This window comes from Numenius arquata, chromosome W (genome assembly GCF_964106895.1).
Source record: "Numenius arquata chromosome W, bNumArq3.hap1.1, whole genome shotgun sequence".
Lineage (NCBI taxonomy): Eukaryota > Metazoa > Chordata > Aves > Charadriiformes > Scolopacidae > Numenius > Numenius arquata.
In genome coordinates this window covers 1,001,187-1,017,500 of record NC_133615.1, presented here as the reverse complement: position 1 = coordinate 1,017,500, position 16,314 = coordinate 1,001,187, and the positions used below count along the sequence as shown (strand labels likewise).

Here is a 16,314-nt window from a genome sequence, read left to right as displayed (position 1 = left end):
TTTTGAACGGGCTTCCTTCTCTTCCGACCAACAGAATCTGCACATTTGCATTAATAAATTTCTATTTTCTGGCTCAAAAGGAATCGCGGTACAAAAAGCAGATGTGTACGTTGGATTCTTTCAAATTAAATTTCCAAAAGCTGAGCCTATTCTAGCTCCAGATCAAAGGCGCTAAAACGCCATCTCCTCCCCCTTCCGGCATAATTACAGAGATTTCCTTCCTTTTGTTACGCTCAGCACAACAGGTAAATCTCAAAAACCTGGAAAATAATGACGGGTTGGTGCCGCGGAGCCGGTCCGTGCCGCCGCGCTGCCCGGGGACGGGAAACATCCCCTTTATTCCTAGAGGTTGCTTTTCCTTCGGAACCTCACGCCAAAGCTGCCGGGGGGAGCGCACTGGGTTTACACCCCGCGTTCTGGCAGGACTGGGGAGACTGGGGGAACTGGGGAGAAGCAAAGCTTTTAACACCGAGAAAAGGTGAGGGAGGACAAGAAGCCCTGCGAGTTCAGATCTTGTCAAAAGAAGTTATGAAAGTGTAGCCGTTTTCCACGTGCCTCTGCAGGAGGAGGTGCGCAGGCACAAAAGCACAGAAGAGAAAGCCAAAGATAATATTTTTAAAGAAAAATACACCCCAGCTCTCAGGCGGAGAGGGCATGGAGTGGTACAGCGAGCACAAGGCCGGGGCACATAAAATAGGAGAAGTTCCAGGCCGTACACAATGCTGCCCGGGCTGGTTTGTGTTTCCGACCACCCCGCTAAGCAGGATATTTATTCCAAATACCGACGACACATTTCTATTTTTAATTTCCAATAGCATCTGGCTCTAGTGCTGGCAATTAGCGTGTCCCTATATTATTTTCTCTGTACGAGAACTTCTGCGTGCAACTCCTGTCACATCTGCCCTTCGCACAGCTCCAGGCTTGTGACCAGTGTCACGTTTGTCACTGGTCCAAGCAGCCTCGCAACATCCCCAAAACCTTCAGAAGGGACCCTCTGCAGCCCCCTCCTCCCCGCGGGAGGCTAACCTGCCTTTCCCCCCGCTCCAAGTGAGGGGGTTCTCAAGTGGATGCCCACATTAGCTTCCTGTGGCACCTCCTAGATCCCTCTTTTATTCCTCTGCCCCATACAAACCCCTAAGTGCTAATAATCAATGAATCACCACCGGAGAAGGCAACCAAATCATGCAATAACGCGGCTCCACCCATGCAATGCAACCCTATGAGACAGATCGTTATCTCTAATGGAAACCAATCCAGGCCGGGGTTCTCTGTACACCCACACCTTCAGTCAGTGGCTGCAGCCCCGTCCCCCCCACACCGAGAGCAGGAGGATGAGGGACATGGCACCAACACCTCCCATGGGAGCTGCTGAAGGAAGGTGGACAACCCATACTGAGCACTTGGCTGTGCCAGGGGGTCTCTCGGATGGATAATTACCACCAGCAAGACACAGGAGGTTCATACTGTACTTAAAACCCACAATTTCAGTGCCTTCAGTTAAAACTCTGGGCACCCAGTAACATAAAATGTTCAATGTTTTTAGACTAGATGATCTGAAAGGTCCCTTCCAACCTAGGGAATTCTAGGATTCTAAAATCACAACCTCAAGGAGATGACCAGTATTACCTACAACCAGAATCTGGGCTTCTTCCTCCTCATTCCTGGGTTTCATTCCGTCTCTGCCTTTGATTATCCTGGTGACCTTGGAGAAGTCACAGCTTCTCTACCCTTAATTCAGCAAAACCCGCTCAGACTATTCCACCTGGAGCAGCCTCCATGGCCAACCCATGGGGAACACAACTCTCATCGGGGGCTTTTCACTATCTGGGAGTCTCCCTCTGCCCATTCCACTGAACCTACATTGGGGATAACATCAGCAAATAACATCTATCCACCTCACCAGGCTTATTGCACCAACACGAGTGTGATACTTTTCAGTCCTTAGAATTTTAATCTTGCTGGAATGCGTGGCCATCGAAGCGTCCGTGCGCCAGGATGGGACGTGCAGCCCAGGAGAACGTTCACAGCCAGCACACACACTGAGGGACACCAGGGCACAGGGCAAGAAATGATGATGAGGGGGGAATTTATGGGACAGAGGTTAAGGGAGAAGTTTGTAAATTAAAAAACAAACATGAGAGCACAAGCACAGCAGAAGAGAGCGGCTGAAGTTATTTAATTCTTCTAAGTTCAGAGAGAGCAACAATGAAGCATGAAAAGAGAGAGAGAGGAATAAGTTAAAGAAGAGCTGTAGAGAAAGTAGGAAAGGAGGAATGGCATCTGTATTCCTTTGTCCTTTTTTTCTTCTCTTTTTCTAGTTCCTTCCTTAGTTTTCTGCTTTCCTGACTCCTCTGTCCTTCATTATCCTCTTTCCTGTTATTTTGCTTAAAACTGGCAAAAATTACAAACTGCACAGGCGTTAAAACTGGCCTGAATTCCAAATATAAGCCCAAATCTAGGCCAGAGGTATATTTGGCAAATACAAATCCTTGCCAGATTTACACAGCTCTAATAATAAGGTGACAAGAACCGTGCACAGGATTACGGATGTGGCCTCACTCATCCCTTCCAAAGTGCCAGAATAGTTTCCTTTGACTTTTATTCAACCTTTGCTCAGAAATCTCAGACCGTTAGCTTTGGGGAAGAAAAAAAAAAAAAAAAAAAAAGGGGAAAAAAAAAGAAACCCCCAAAAGAAAAAACAAAGCTGTTCTGTATTTGGGGGAAGGTTTAAAGGCGCTGTTTTCCATCAGCCCTCAGATCTGTCTCTCTCCATTAAGCAGCAACACCAGCCGACCCAGCACAGGGAAGGGCCGCCCCGTGCAGTCCCAGCAGGACACCGGGAGCAGAGCCGGAGCCTGCTCTTCGCTCTCCTGACCAATTCCCAGCCACGACAGCTGAAGCCGGGTCCATCGTTTCTCTTCCCTTTAACGCATCAGAGAAGCAGCAGGTTCATATTACTCTCTCTCCCTCCTTATTCATCTCAGTAGCTGAACCAGAAAAGTCCTTTTCACATTTTCAAAACCTCCTAAGATCCCACATCCCCCTTGCTCCTATCACGGGCTGGCTGCTCTCCATCTCCGGTCAGGAGAAGAGGGACATCCACTTGCCACTCCTTGCCATCTGGAATAATCCCATGGCATCTCTCTGAGCCACCAGCTCTTCTCAAATACCTCCACCAGCACATCTTTCCTTTTCCTTTCCTTTGACTTTCACTCTGCCTCTGCATTTCCGTAATTATTTTGATGCTGGGAGGGCTGGAGCCCCTCCGCTGTGAGGACAGGCTGAGAGAGTTGGGGGCGTTCAGCCTGGAGAAGAGAAGGCTCCGGGGAGACCTTAGAGCCCCTTCCAGTCCCTAAAGGGGCTCCAGGAAAGCTGGGGAGGGACTCTGGATCAGGGAGGGGAGCCATAGGATAAGGGGGAAGGGTTTGACACTGAAAGAGGGGAGATGGAGATGAGATGTGGGGAAGAACTTCTTTGCTGTGAGGGTGGTGAGACCCTGGCCCAGGCTGCCCAGAGAAGCTGTGGCTGCCCCATCCCTGGAGGGGTCCAAGGCCAGGTTGGACAGGGCTTGGAGCAACCTGGTCTGGTGGGAAGTGTCCCTGCCCAGGGCAGGGGGTGGGACTGGATGGGCTTTAAAGGTCCCTTCCAACCCAAACCATTCTGTGATTCTATGATTTCACTCTGCACTTTTGAAAGCGTTACAAAACTCAGCCATAGTGACAGAAACTCGCAAGCCCCTTTTCACAGCTAGCCGGAGCCGTGCTGAAGTCACCAGGGCTCGGGGCCGTGGCAGGACTCCTCCTGCCCGCATCCAAGCGCAGGACCGTGGCCAAAGCTGTATTTTTATATTGCCTGGCTTTTAAGTGCGGCTCGCTCCCCTCCGTTTTGTATCATCAGCAAATCTCATTACATGATGGAAGAAATATGTGGACTCTTATGAGAGAACAAGTCGAGCTTCAAAGGCGAGCCCGTTCCCAACATGTTACAGGTGTGCACCACATGAGCAGGCACAGAAATTGCAACTGTTCGGGGGGGGTGATGACAGCTCCATATAACGTGATCAAAACCATTTCGCATGTAAAAAAAAAATATCAAAGTCAGACAAAGAATAGTTCTGCCATACAAAGAGGTGAAACCTACTCAAACAAAACACGCGGGGAAGGACTGGCTATTTAGCTGATGGAGTTAAACAAGACGGGGCTCAGCCTGCCGTGCCTCGCTGGCCTTTATTAGCCCCCCAGACAGAGCCCTCCTGTTGCCTCCCAACCTGCCCCCCCCCCGGCTCCCCAGCAGGGAAGGGGGCAGGAGGGCAGCTCCCCAGGTTGACCTAAACCCGAGCATATTGTGCACGTGTAAGCCAAGGGCTGCGGAGGCGATAAAAGTCTCTTGTTCTGTGCTGCAGAAAAGCAGAGACAATCCAAAAGCGATTTTCAGGTGAATTTTCAAAACGTGGTTAAGAGAAGCTCAAAAGATGCAAAGGCTGGAGCTCCACTGCCTTGAATCCAGCCACAACAAAAAGGCACAGGATATATTTTAAGACCTATATATTTTAAGATGGCTGGCACTTTGGCTATGTAATACACATGGAAAATTTTGCTTACGGGCATCGAAAGCTGATTTTTATATTAAGAACAAAAGGCCAAAGTACCTCTGTAATAAACACAACCTCCACTGAACACCCATAAGTCTATCACAACACAACCCGGCCATGCTCTGTAGAAAAAGAGGACAGATTCTACGTTTGACTTCTTTTTGTTGTCATTCGTGCTTCAAAAGCTCTTGGTGTTCTGCAGTTTCCATCAATAGAAAACTAGGATTAGATTGAGTGGATTTAGGACATGGACTAAACTGAACTCCTTGGTCACGACCAGGAGGGTGGCAGGAAGCTCTAGGAATTGAAACACGGGCGAGTGGAAGGCTACAAGCAATGAGCTCAGTCTCTGGCTACATGTGGGTGTTTCCATCCACAAAACAGGGATTATAAGAGAATTTATCATCCATTCAGAGATTCTTCTGCAATCCTTTGCATCCCAAGAGACGTTATTACAGCGGTTGGTGGTGTAATAGAAGGCTACCGAAGCCAAAGCATATTCCCACCACAGTAGGTGGGCATACAAAGCATTTACAGTGCATCTACAAAATATTTTACTTCTCCAGCAGAACTTGGGAGAAGATCCTTAAAAGACAGGTCTAGTTAAATTTAGTTGGAAGTTTAATGAGATCCATCAGCCTACCAAACATCCATTCCATTCATCATCTCAGATGCCACCAAAGAGGATGGGTGGAGGTACCAGAAGGTGTGTCTTCTCAGGATGACCAGCAAAAACAAAGCACATTTCCAGTCTGTAGGTCAAGGGAGGAAGATGAGATGAAGGAACCTCTGCTGGAACCTCTGCCCTACAGCTGCAGGGACGAGAAACCAGCAGAGAAGATATGCCAGCAGCTGCATTTGGGAGGAAGGTAAGACTCCACTCAGGGGAGAGAAGAAAGGGTTTGGTCTTCTGCAAAAGCTATCCAAAATATTGGAGAGAAACTGCTGTCTGGGGGATGTGAAATTTTGTTTGATCTAGATTCTATCTCTAAAGTATTGCAAGGTTTTAAAAATAAAGTGTTTTGCTGAATCAGCTCTCTATCCAAATGTTCTCCTCTGCCAGATGGACAACCTAAGTTCAGTTTTAGTTTGCATTGGTTTTTTCACAATCCACCAAATATCAGTAAATTTTAATTAATGTTCTTCTAATGCATATGATGAGGAAGACCACAAGCCTTAAGTCCACAGTGCTGCAACAGCTTGGCTCCGTGTTACGTATTACACCCATTACCCCTCTCCCTCAGTTTTCACATGGTTGCCTGTTCAACGGACATCAAGCATCTCGTTTTGCCTCCAGCTTCAGTGTCTCTACCTGCCAGTCACTCAGACATCACTCCTCCGAAGGCAGTTAAACCTAGCGAGTATAAGAAACTAATGAATCTGGACCAGGAATAGGCACAAGAACCTTTGATAGCAAATTTTGCAAAAGCAAAAATGCCTCTGAAGAAACATGAGACTCATGGATGAAGCTGGAAAGACAATGAAGATGAAACTCCATTGTTACACTGAATGTTTAAGTTCAGTCATTCATAAAAGCGTGAAGCCCATTCAAGTTCACACACTGAAGACTGTGCCAGCAAGAACATGGTTCTTCTAGATGGTTATGAGGCTCACAAAGAGGAGCACCAAAACTTTGGATATTAGTTCTTCATAGATCCAGGTCCAGACTGGCCAAGGGTCAACTCTGAACCTGAGGATAAATGCAACAGCAAGAGGCGTATGTGCCCGGTCTTATATCCTCCTGCACACCACTAAGGTGAAAACATTCCAGATGTGTGACCTGAAGTATCTCACCTTCAAATATGATCATCAAACCACGCAAGATAGACCTTCCCATCAGATGAAGAATATGTTTTTTTCTGGCAGAACTAACAAATATCAATGATTTTTTTTTGAGGAGGCAGAATACACCATGCAGCAGGAACCATTGGAAACGCTTCACCTTATGTTTGTTGAGCTGTGATGGTTCCCTCAAAGAACACGTCCTCCTCACCCAACTGAGCCATTGCTTATGGACGGTCCAAGCTCAGTCTCCCTTCCATACAGGACTGTACATTTTGTGGAGACTGGACTCCTCACTGTAAAATATATTTTAAGTATTTAAAATTATTTTAAAATAACTGAAACAGAGAGGCACACACAAAATTTGTCGATGAAGTCCTTACGGGACAAAGGCATTGTGCCACTCCGGTGAAACACAGAGCTCCCCTGATGGTGATCCCTGTGGACAGCTGAGGACACTAAGGAACGGGGGCGGGGGGAGTTGTTTGTTTGGTTGGGTTTTTTTCCCTGTAAACATGAAATAGTCCTTTCTCTTTCCTCATTTAAGAATCCTGTGATAGCTCCTCCATAGAGTTTAATCCATCTACTGATGTTCTCACCCACCGTGTGATCACCCATTCTGGAATAATCCCTATTTTCCTTCAATATTTCTTGCCTCTCTCCTGGGAAATTTATATCCGATTCTGGCATCTGTTCCCCATCCTCTTTTGTGAACACTGAGGCGAAAAATCCATTTATTTTTTAGCAGTGTCTACATCATCTGTCAATAAATTACCCTTTCCATCTCTAAGAGGTCCTAAAAATCTACTTTACTGACCTCCTCTTCTTTATGCATTGCAATAATCTTCCATGATTATTTATCTTAACCTCACGTACAGTTGTTCCTTTCTCTCTCTTTGCTTTCAGATTATTATTTTTTAACACTTAACCTCATTCCACACCTTCCCTGAACTTGATGTTTTACACTTTATATTCTTGCCCTCCTTTCCTAGGATTACTTCTTGCCGTGCTTGTTCTTAAATACGAGGATGTTAGTAAGCTTTTCAGCGTATTATTTATTTTTAGCCTAGCAGTTTAGAATATACTTGCTAGGCTTATTTTTCGGGAGGTACCAGTTCCCCACGATGTTGAGTATTTACACAGCATCACCTTCCCGTTCCCCGTGAAAACGGGTTCCAATATACAAAGCTCAACGGGAGCCTCGCTCAGGACTCGCCAGCTGCTCCGTTTGCGCGCCTCACCTCACCATCAGCAGGTAAATTACTGCTTTAAAAATTATTATCAGCATTGGCCTGGCTTTGAGCCCACTTTAATGCTCAGCCAACAATAGTTACTCCAAAGTTTCACAGATTTTCTCATGTGTTTCTTCTTTCCTCCTGTTTCGTTTTCCAAATGGAAATAACGAATGGTTAAGCAGACTATAGCCATTGGGCCAACTTCTAGAGACGCCTGCAAACTTCCCCACGGAACAGTTCCTAAACCAAGCTCTCTCTCCAGATTTCCAGTGACCTTCTGGGTGCTGCCCCGCACACCATGGGAGACCCGTGATCTCAGCCAATCCCAAACCCGGGCCAAAACTGGCTTTGGAATCAATTCCCTGAAATTCAATTCCATGAAAGTTAAAATTTAGGAAGGAAAAAATAAATATTCTCCTAGAAGGTATATTTGGAAGAATAAAACTTCCTGGCAATCAGAACCAGGCACCTTCAATTCTAGTGACATATAAAAATGAAAATATAAATAGTAGAAAGGATAGGAATGCGCTGATATAGATATCATAATTAAAAGGTATTTAAACAATGAATTAAAAACGCTTGTAACTAAATTCTTGCTGATCTGTTTACAGAGCTTCCTCATCCAAGAATTAATCAAAACTGCTTTTTCCGGATAATTCACACACACACACATATATATACACACACACACACACACACAATGCCACTCTTTTTAATATTTGATCGTTGGCCTAATTTCTTCTTTATCACATTTAGTCAGCATGTTTGCTTCCCAGAATATCCTTCCCCATCACTTCTCATTCTGTCCTCTTTTTTAGAATGACTGAATATGCTTGAAGACCACAATCACATAGTAAAAAGTTTGCAGAATAAAGAAATGTATCGGCGCGCTCTGATTTTACTTAAAAAGAAATATAATCTAATTAAAAAGTACTGATGGTTCCTGTTAAATGCATGCTCCGTATCTTTTTATCTCACATGGTACAAGGATCAAAGCGTGGACCTAGTACAGCATCAGCCTCGTATAGTGTGAGAACTGGTGCTGTCCTTAATTCGGACCATATGGTAAGATGTATCTATCGGCATGATGCTGTGGAGAATTACTGTACCCTCCTGTCATACCCTTTTTATCATTTCCATCGGAACTGGTTTATATTTGATTGTGTATGTTCCGCGCATCTGACCAAACGTGCTAAATCCAGAGGCTGAAGGCTGGGGATGGGAATAGAGAAGTCCTTATAGAAACTGGCAGAAGTCATCTGGAGAAGAGACAATTAAAAATTTAACTACCAAAGCCACAATGATTTTTTGCTACAAGACTGTCACGTCTTCCTATGGAAAGCAATGATGGTTTTCTTTCCTGGACGTGTCCTTAGGTGCAGAAAAAGCCCCTGACAGCTGCAGCGTTATCTGGTTTTGTAGGAGAATACACCAAGACCTCACAAAATCAGTCGATCTTATTTAGCGAACGCCTTATTTGCTTCAACATCTCCCTCCGCTGGGAAGTTCAGACTTAAGGTACGTAAGGGCTCAAAATGATTATTAATTATCCAGCTAACCCGGCATTGTTTTACACAGCCTGTGCCTTAACTAGAGAGCATAACCAAACCATTGTTTTGGCCTGTTTAACGGACCATGACTGGAGCAGCTATGTAAATGACCCAGTAATTCAACAAATTTGTTTTGTTTCACAGATTTTCCCACATGTATGCTTTCCAGCTGCAATGCAAATCCCGGCCCCGGCCCCCAGAACCACGTCGCTACCTCTAGGTGTACGCTCACTGGTTACGTGACCCCAAACAGCTCGGGGAAAATAGGAAGATTGCAACTAATTCACAAACCCAGCTTTTTGTGGTGGTGGTGTATTTTTCTTTTTTTTTTTTTTTTTTTTCTTTAAAAAAAAAAAAAACCTCACACCTATCAATGGTTTTCCTGGTGGGGTAAGGTTTTCCCGAAATTGAATTTTTTCCCCTCTATGAATATTTTAAGGCAGTCACTTATAGGTTTCTTTTAACGCTCAAACAGGTGTGAGCTCAAATTCCCTCCGCCACCAATATCAGCTCAGCTGGAGAACAGCAGCAAATGCTTATTGGAAAGCCAAACGGAGCTCATCTATACAAAGGGCAGCAGCTCATTAACCATTAAAGCGCCTTCTGGACGTTTCTCTATCAATATGCTCGCAACGCAGAAAAAAAAAAAAAAAAAAAATGCAGTATCTCGGAGTAGATAAAAGCCAAGAGCTTTTTGAGTCATCTGTGCCCATCTTCCAGGTCCCCGCAGAAGAGAGGGCTGGGTTATCAGCAGGAGGACGTTCCCTTCTGCCTCCAGGGAGGATAACTTCAGGCAATATTTTGCAAACTCCCAATTTGTACTCCAAATACAGATCAAATGCATTCGCAGCTCCATGCAAATGTTTTTCACACGGCGTTAGTCCGTGCCACGCTAGGCAGAATGCAACTGTCACACAAAATAACTTATTAAAAACGCTTGGACTTGTTTAAGAACAAAATACAAAGGAATGTAAACTTCACTGAAAACTATGTAGTACAAAATAATATTTCAATTCTTCTCTCAGTATGCGGACATTAATTGCCACAGTCTACAGTTTCTATTTATACATCTGCTGCTCGTTCCCCAAATAAATGGAAATGTCCTTGTAATTTCTTTTCTCCGGGCCTTCCGAGCGGCTGGGGTTGAACGCCGGAGCTCACAATCCCGACTCGCCGCAAAATGGATTAACTCTTCATTGGGAACGGGACCGTCTCTCTACCTACATCGACAAAATGCTTTGCAGCACAGATTTTTTCCCTGTTCATGTTGTTCACAGGCAAGCGAGAGAGGAGAAGCGGCAGGGATATTCCACGACAAGAAGGGATACGTGAGCCAGTGTCTTCTGCAAAGCGTTTTTAAGGCATCTGTCAAGGCCCCAGTTGAGGGCAAACGGTGTGATTTTTGTTGTGATTATCTTAGAAAGCTGAAGCTCTACATCCAAGCTCCTCGGGTCTCAGCCTTGACCCCCTGCATAACTGAACTCAAACTGTACTCGGGGTTATCCAGAAGCAATTCCACTTTGCTGTGCAGAAACCACTAAAACCAATCCAGAAAAAAAAGGCTGGAAGAAATTCTTGTCCAGCTGTTCCCAGACGGAACCCGGAGCCTTAACTTACGCGTAAACTTAAGATACATGGTCATTAAAGAGCAGAACAGACCACGTCTGAAATCAGTGGCTGTTTTGTGATTCAGTTCTTGGGGACACATTTAGTGCCCTGCTCTCAGAATACGCAGGGGGGGCACGTTTATTTCCCAGATTAGCGCCCTTTTTAAAGTTGGGAGACATTGAAAACAAGGTACTTAGGTTGGTGAAACAACTCTAGATTTGGCAAAAAAACCTCAACAGATTATTTTCCCTAGATTTAAGCTGAAAACCCCGTCTCAGATCTGCCCTTCTGTACTCACTCGGGGATGAGAAGAACAAAACCGAGGTTGATGGGCACATCTATCCATACTGCATTCACCAGAGCGCTCGTAGGGGGAGTTAAGGGAGTTTAGAGGTGAATAAAAACATAGAACCAAAAAAACCCGAGATGCCAGATGCACAACACACCAAAGAAGCCAAACTTGGCTGTATCCAGGTTTTTAGACCTCTCTCTAAACATCCTGAAGCTCCCCCTGTCTCCCCAGCCAGCCAGAGAGTCCTGCGGCCATGGGAAGGTGTCCTGCATGGCGGGACCTGTCCCCTCCAGGTCATTGCTGGTGTCTACAGCAGTGCTACTGGTGCCCCCAGCACCATTTCCATCCACAACCACAGGACCAAGCCAAAGGCCATCTCGTAGTCCAGCCCCACCACACTTAAAAATATTTTAAATGAAAACCGGAGCCTGGGATTTCCAGTTCTCTGGTTTCTGAAGGCCTTTCTTGACCTTTTTAGTTGTTCTATTCAGATTTTCAGTTATCAAAACTCATCCTAGCTGATGCTATAGGTATCCAGACAGACACAGATTTTTTTCTGGAGAACACAGTCCTGCTTGTGATTCCTGAAAATGCACCTTTGACTGCTTTTTTAAAAAGTCATCACATTTCTTTCTGTACTTTGCATGCAATTTATTTTTTCCAAATATAATAGTCATGTCTTTGTTTTCTACCCACCATAAGTTGCCAGGCTCCTCCAGTAAACACCCTCACTAATCCTAATAAACTGCATTGCTCTGAAAAGGCTTTAGGAAGCAATAAGAAAGAGGCAGACACCCTTAAGATGAGTACACGGCTGCCGAGTGTGTGTCCCCGCAGTCTGGGTGACCCCTACAAAGCACCACGACCAACGCTTCCCCAAGTGGTGGCATCTTTGGGTGCCACCGAACGCTAGAACCGAGAGACCATCAAACCCCTTTCTGCATTTCAAATTTACAACTGAAAAAAAAAAAAAATAATAAAAATCACCGGACCGGTTTTGACATTTCCCTCCTGGTTCCTCACGGACCTTCACTTCTCCAGCTGCAAAAGGGGAACCGAAGCCACCTGACATAACAGAGGGGGTGTGAAAAAGAATTAATGTTCGCGATGTGCCAGACGCTAACTGAGAAAATCCAAAATCTGCCAGGATGAAATGTAATCTCATTTTAGGAAATGTTGAAATCATTTCTGCAGAAGGTTAAAAAAATAATAATCAGGCTGAGTCAGATACACAGCATGGAAAATTTCAGCCCAAATGTTTATAGTTTAGCAATTGAAAGCAAGGCCTTATAATGCCGTGTTGGGTAAACTTAACTAATCTGCAAAAATTCCAGTTCTCCGTAGAATAACAGTAACAGAATCAAAGCTGTACAGATTAAAAGCAAATGCCACAGCAATATTCGTACGGAGACAAGTGCTATCGTAGCATTAAAAATAATATTAAAATTTGGCACGTATATGGAGTAACCAAGGAACTCGGGATGTTTTCCAGACAGCAACTCATCGTATCTCCCACTATCCCTGCAAAATCTATAGTGTGTGCTCTTCAGAGAGATAACTAGGAGGACGCACTGAGCACAGAGAGGTCGAAGGACTTGCCAAGAGCCCACCGCGGATGGGCCACCAAGATGGGCTACCAGGAGCCCCGGGCACAAGTCCTGCCTCCAGCACTCCAACGGCGAGAGAACCCCACCGAAATAACAATGCTAAGAGGAAAAATCATGACTTGGAGGTTTTTTAAAAGGAAAAGGGAAGAAAGCAAAGGGGAAAATACTTCTTTTGGATACAAGTGCCAGTCTCTGGCAAAGGCAGCGCCAGCCCTCCCGAAAACAGGGCACGGGATGGTGTCAGAGCAGGGCAGGATCGCTCCGAAGCGGAACCGGGAGGGGAGTAAGAGCAAGTCGTTGGATCTGCTCTTCATTCTGCGTTTAGCAACAGCAAGAGAAAATAAACACAAGCAGAGATCTTGTCGTCACACACCAGATCACCGACCAGCTCCTACAGCTAGTGAGAGATCTACATTCAGGGACCTTCTAGCCTTCTACAGAGCAGCATCGGGAATGAAATACTGTCTTCTAGTGAGGAGCATAGGAACTTTTTCATTAAGAAATATAAAATCACTACGGCGAACACCAGAAATATTACATTTCAGGGGAGGCGGACACAGACTGTCCGTGCAACAGAGTAAGAAAAGCGCTTTTGATCTTTTCTATTCTCATTTTTCCTACGTTCCAACACAGCGGGTTAAATCAGCTTTGCAAACCTCCGGGAAAGTTTTCTCCCGCGCCGAGTCTGCCCCCACCCTCCGCTGTGACCGGTGGACGGCGGCTGGTGGCCAAAAGCTTTTCACAACGCCTCACCTTGTGCGGCGCGCCGGGTTAAAACTCGAGGCGGTTAGAGCACTTTGAAGCAACATAAACCTAAATATTCCTGGTAGGCAAAGCGAGGAGAGGAACTGAATTCTAATGAACCAGCAGCTGTCACAATATGACCACAGTAACCAAATCAAAATATCAACCACTAACCCAGATGAGATTCAAAGGTCACCACATAAGCCAGCAGCTTTCTTCAGCAGCGTCTCCGTCTAATCCTCGCAGTGAAACGCTCCATTAAGCTACGGGGGGTTTGGGAGGAAGTTACTGTACGTTGGGAAGTGATTTAATGTAGTAGCAAGGTACCCCGAGTAGCAGGATGAGAACCATTCCCAAAGAGCACACCTGGAAAGGGGAGAGGTGATGGGAAGCGACACCCGACGTGCCACGGCCATCGCAGCCCGGAGACATTCCAAACCCACCTGGACACGTTCCTGTGGGACCTGCTCTGGGTGGACCTGCTCTGGCAGGGAGGTTGGACTAGATGATCTCCAGAGGTCCCTTCCAACCCCATATCATTCTGTGATTCTCCACTCCTCCCCACGGGGCTCGCTCCAGCACCTACGCACAGGCTCCCGGCTAGACACCGGCCACATAAAAATGGATTTTAAAAAACTAACATCTGAAAACTAAAATACAATTAAAGCCCTCGTTTAAGCACAGCCTGTCTGCAAACATCTGTGGCTCACAGGTAGGGGGTCAGCAATACCTATCCCCAGTAACAAGAGTCTTTCTTGCCTGGAAAACCACCTCAAATCAGGAGCATCTCCATTCAACAGTATGCACCAGTATAAAACCAGTTCAAGGTGGATGATTGTCAAGCTCTTTATCAGTTGTCAAGAGAAGGAGGAGCATTGAAAAAAAGACCTTCTGTGACACCAGAGTTTATGGTGACCTTTCCCTGGGGGAGTTCAAAGACCCGCCAGGAAAAGGGAAAATGATAAAGGACGTTTTGGAGCCGGGAATGGGCAGTTCGTGCAGCCTCCGGCTAAGGAATGAGCACTCTGCATTGTTCATCACCTTGATATTTAGATTTCTCCTAAAAAATCACAAATAGAGAGGTGACCAGCACAGACTGACAGTCTTTGCAGGGCAATGCCTCCACCGGGGTGGAGTCAGTGGAAACATCAGGATTTCCAGAGCTCCTAATCACGGTATCACACGGTTTAATTCTTTACCTCGGTGCCTCCAGAACTGCTTGTATAAAACAACTATTTCTTAAACCAAATGGAACCAGCATTTTCACTAAGGTTGGCAAAAACAGAGCCAGGAATGAGATTTTTTTTTTTTCCTGTAACCCAAGGGCAGGCAGAGGAGAGAAGGACTTTCAAGTTCTAAAGACTCAAACTGGAAGTCAAACCCGAGAGCCCAGCGCAGCCCAGCGGGTTCCACAGAAGCGTGTGGCTATTTGGGAACTGGCTCCACGCACCACCTAAGCCCCGTGGCGTGAGTTAAGAAGGGAGTGTTGAAACTTCCCTGCTTTTTTTGGCTTATATTAGACCCTTTAAAACTGTTGTAACCATGTTTGGTACGTGAATACATACAAACGACTACAAGCTCCAACATTGTCCCATATGTTAAACAACTCACAAATATTTCCCAATAGTAAAAGACAAGGCATATTTTAGGGACGTATATTAGAGCTGAAGAATGATATATCGCAGTTACAGCTCCATGTTTTTTTTGGCTCACATTCAACCCTTTAAAGCAAAGCATTTGGTTAGTTCATTGACAACTGCAGAAGAAGGGTGTGATCTTGGCCGAGCATAAGCATTACTAATATTTTTACATCATATATTTACTTTAACCAAACTCATTTATCAACCGTAATTAAAGAAAGTAGCTATCATTCACTTACAAATAATTATAGCCTCTCTTCATACCGCTCTGGCGTTTGCTGCTAAGCTAAATGATTATTCAGGGGTGTCAAAACTTTCTATCACGGGGCGTGGGGTGGAAGGAGGGTCCCTGCCAAACGCCCCGGGCAAAATCTCACTCCTCTAAAGCCGAACGGGCTCCAGCTCCCCTCGCCTGAAACCCAGGAGCTCGCAGGTCCCAGCAGGCAGCGAGCCAGCCTGCTCCAACACAAACAAGGCCCTCGGTGTCCCTCACCAGTTATTTAGCTCTTCCCTTTTGCAAACGTATATTTATCGTATTTTCAGAAATCCTCCTCTGCTTTAAAAGCCCCGTCCAGAGCACGTCCCGATTTTCTCTGCCAACCGGTCACTTCTTTGAAAAGGAAAGGCTGAGCCTTGGGAAACCACCATTTACCTCTTTCAGCAAATATTGCAGTTACCGCATCAAAACTCAGATCCCTCTCACAGCAAGAAAGCACAGTTCTGTTCAGTAAACACCATCGGGAGACATTTTTCAAATTGCAGGACAGCTTCCAAAAAAATAAAAATAAAGATCCCTGTTCCCACCCTTACGCCGAGTACAATCAACCCCCAAAATGAGGAGGAGGGATTTAAACCCTCAGAATTTTCCTTTCTGGTTCACTTATTCCACTGTCAACACCACGGTCAAGTTAAGAAATTTGATTTCTTACTTTGTATTCTGGAATTGACAAAGGGAGGAGAGAGATTGTCATGCGACCCAAGGTCTCTGCTCGCCATATGATCATAGTGAGTCCCATCTCCATAGTTCTGTTAACAAATTGGGAAAAAAAATAAATAACAATTTTACAAGTTTAAACAGCACTTTTCAAAGCCTACAGGTTCCATATTTCCCTTCAAAGTTCTAAGCCAGCTATAAGAAATATTGTTCCCTTTATTGGTTTCCCCCTATTGATTCTGTTGGAAGTGATGTGTTCCAGAACATTCTTAAAGCTGTTTCAAATTTTTATTTCATCAGTAATTGACTTCGCTTTGCCGTGCGGATAATC

General features: G+C 45.3%; 1 protein-coding gene across 2 annotated transcripts in view; it reads right to left on the bottom strand.

Annotated features, from left to right (window-relative positions):
• The window catches only part of LOC141476556 (transcription factor 4-like), a 226,530-nt gene that overhangs the window by 135,596 nt on the left and 74,620 nt on the right, over window positions 1–16,314 (bottom strand). For both annotated transcript variants that reach the window (XM_074165245.1, XM_074165246.1), the window contains one exon: window positions 15,979–16,075. In XM_074165245.1, coding sequence (XP_074021346.1) covers window positions 15,979–16,075 — 97 coding nt within the window. The remainder of the gene's footprint in view (window positions 1–15,978; window positions 16,076–16,314) is intronic.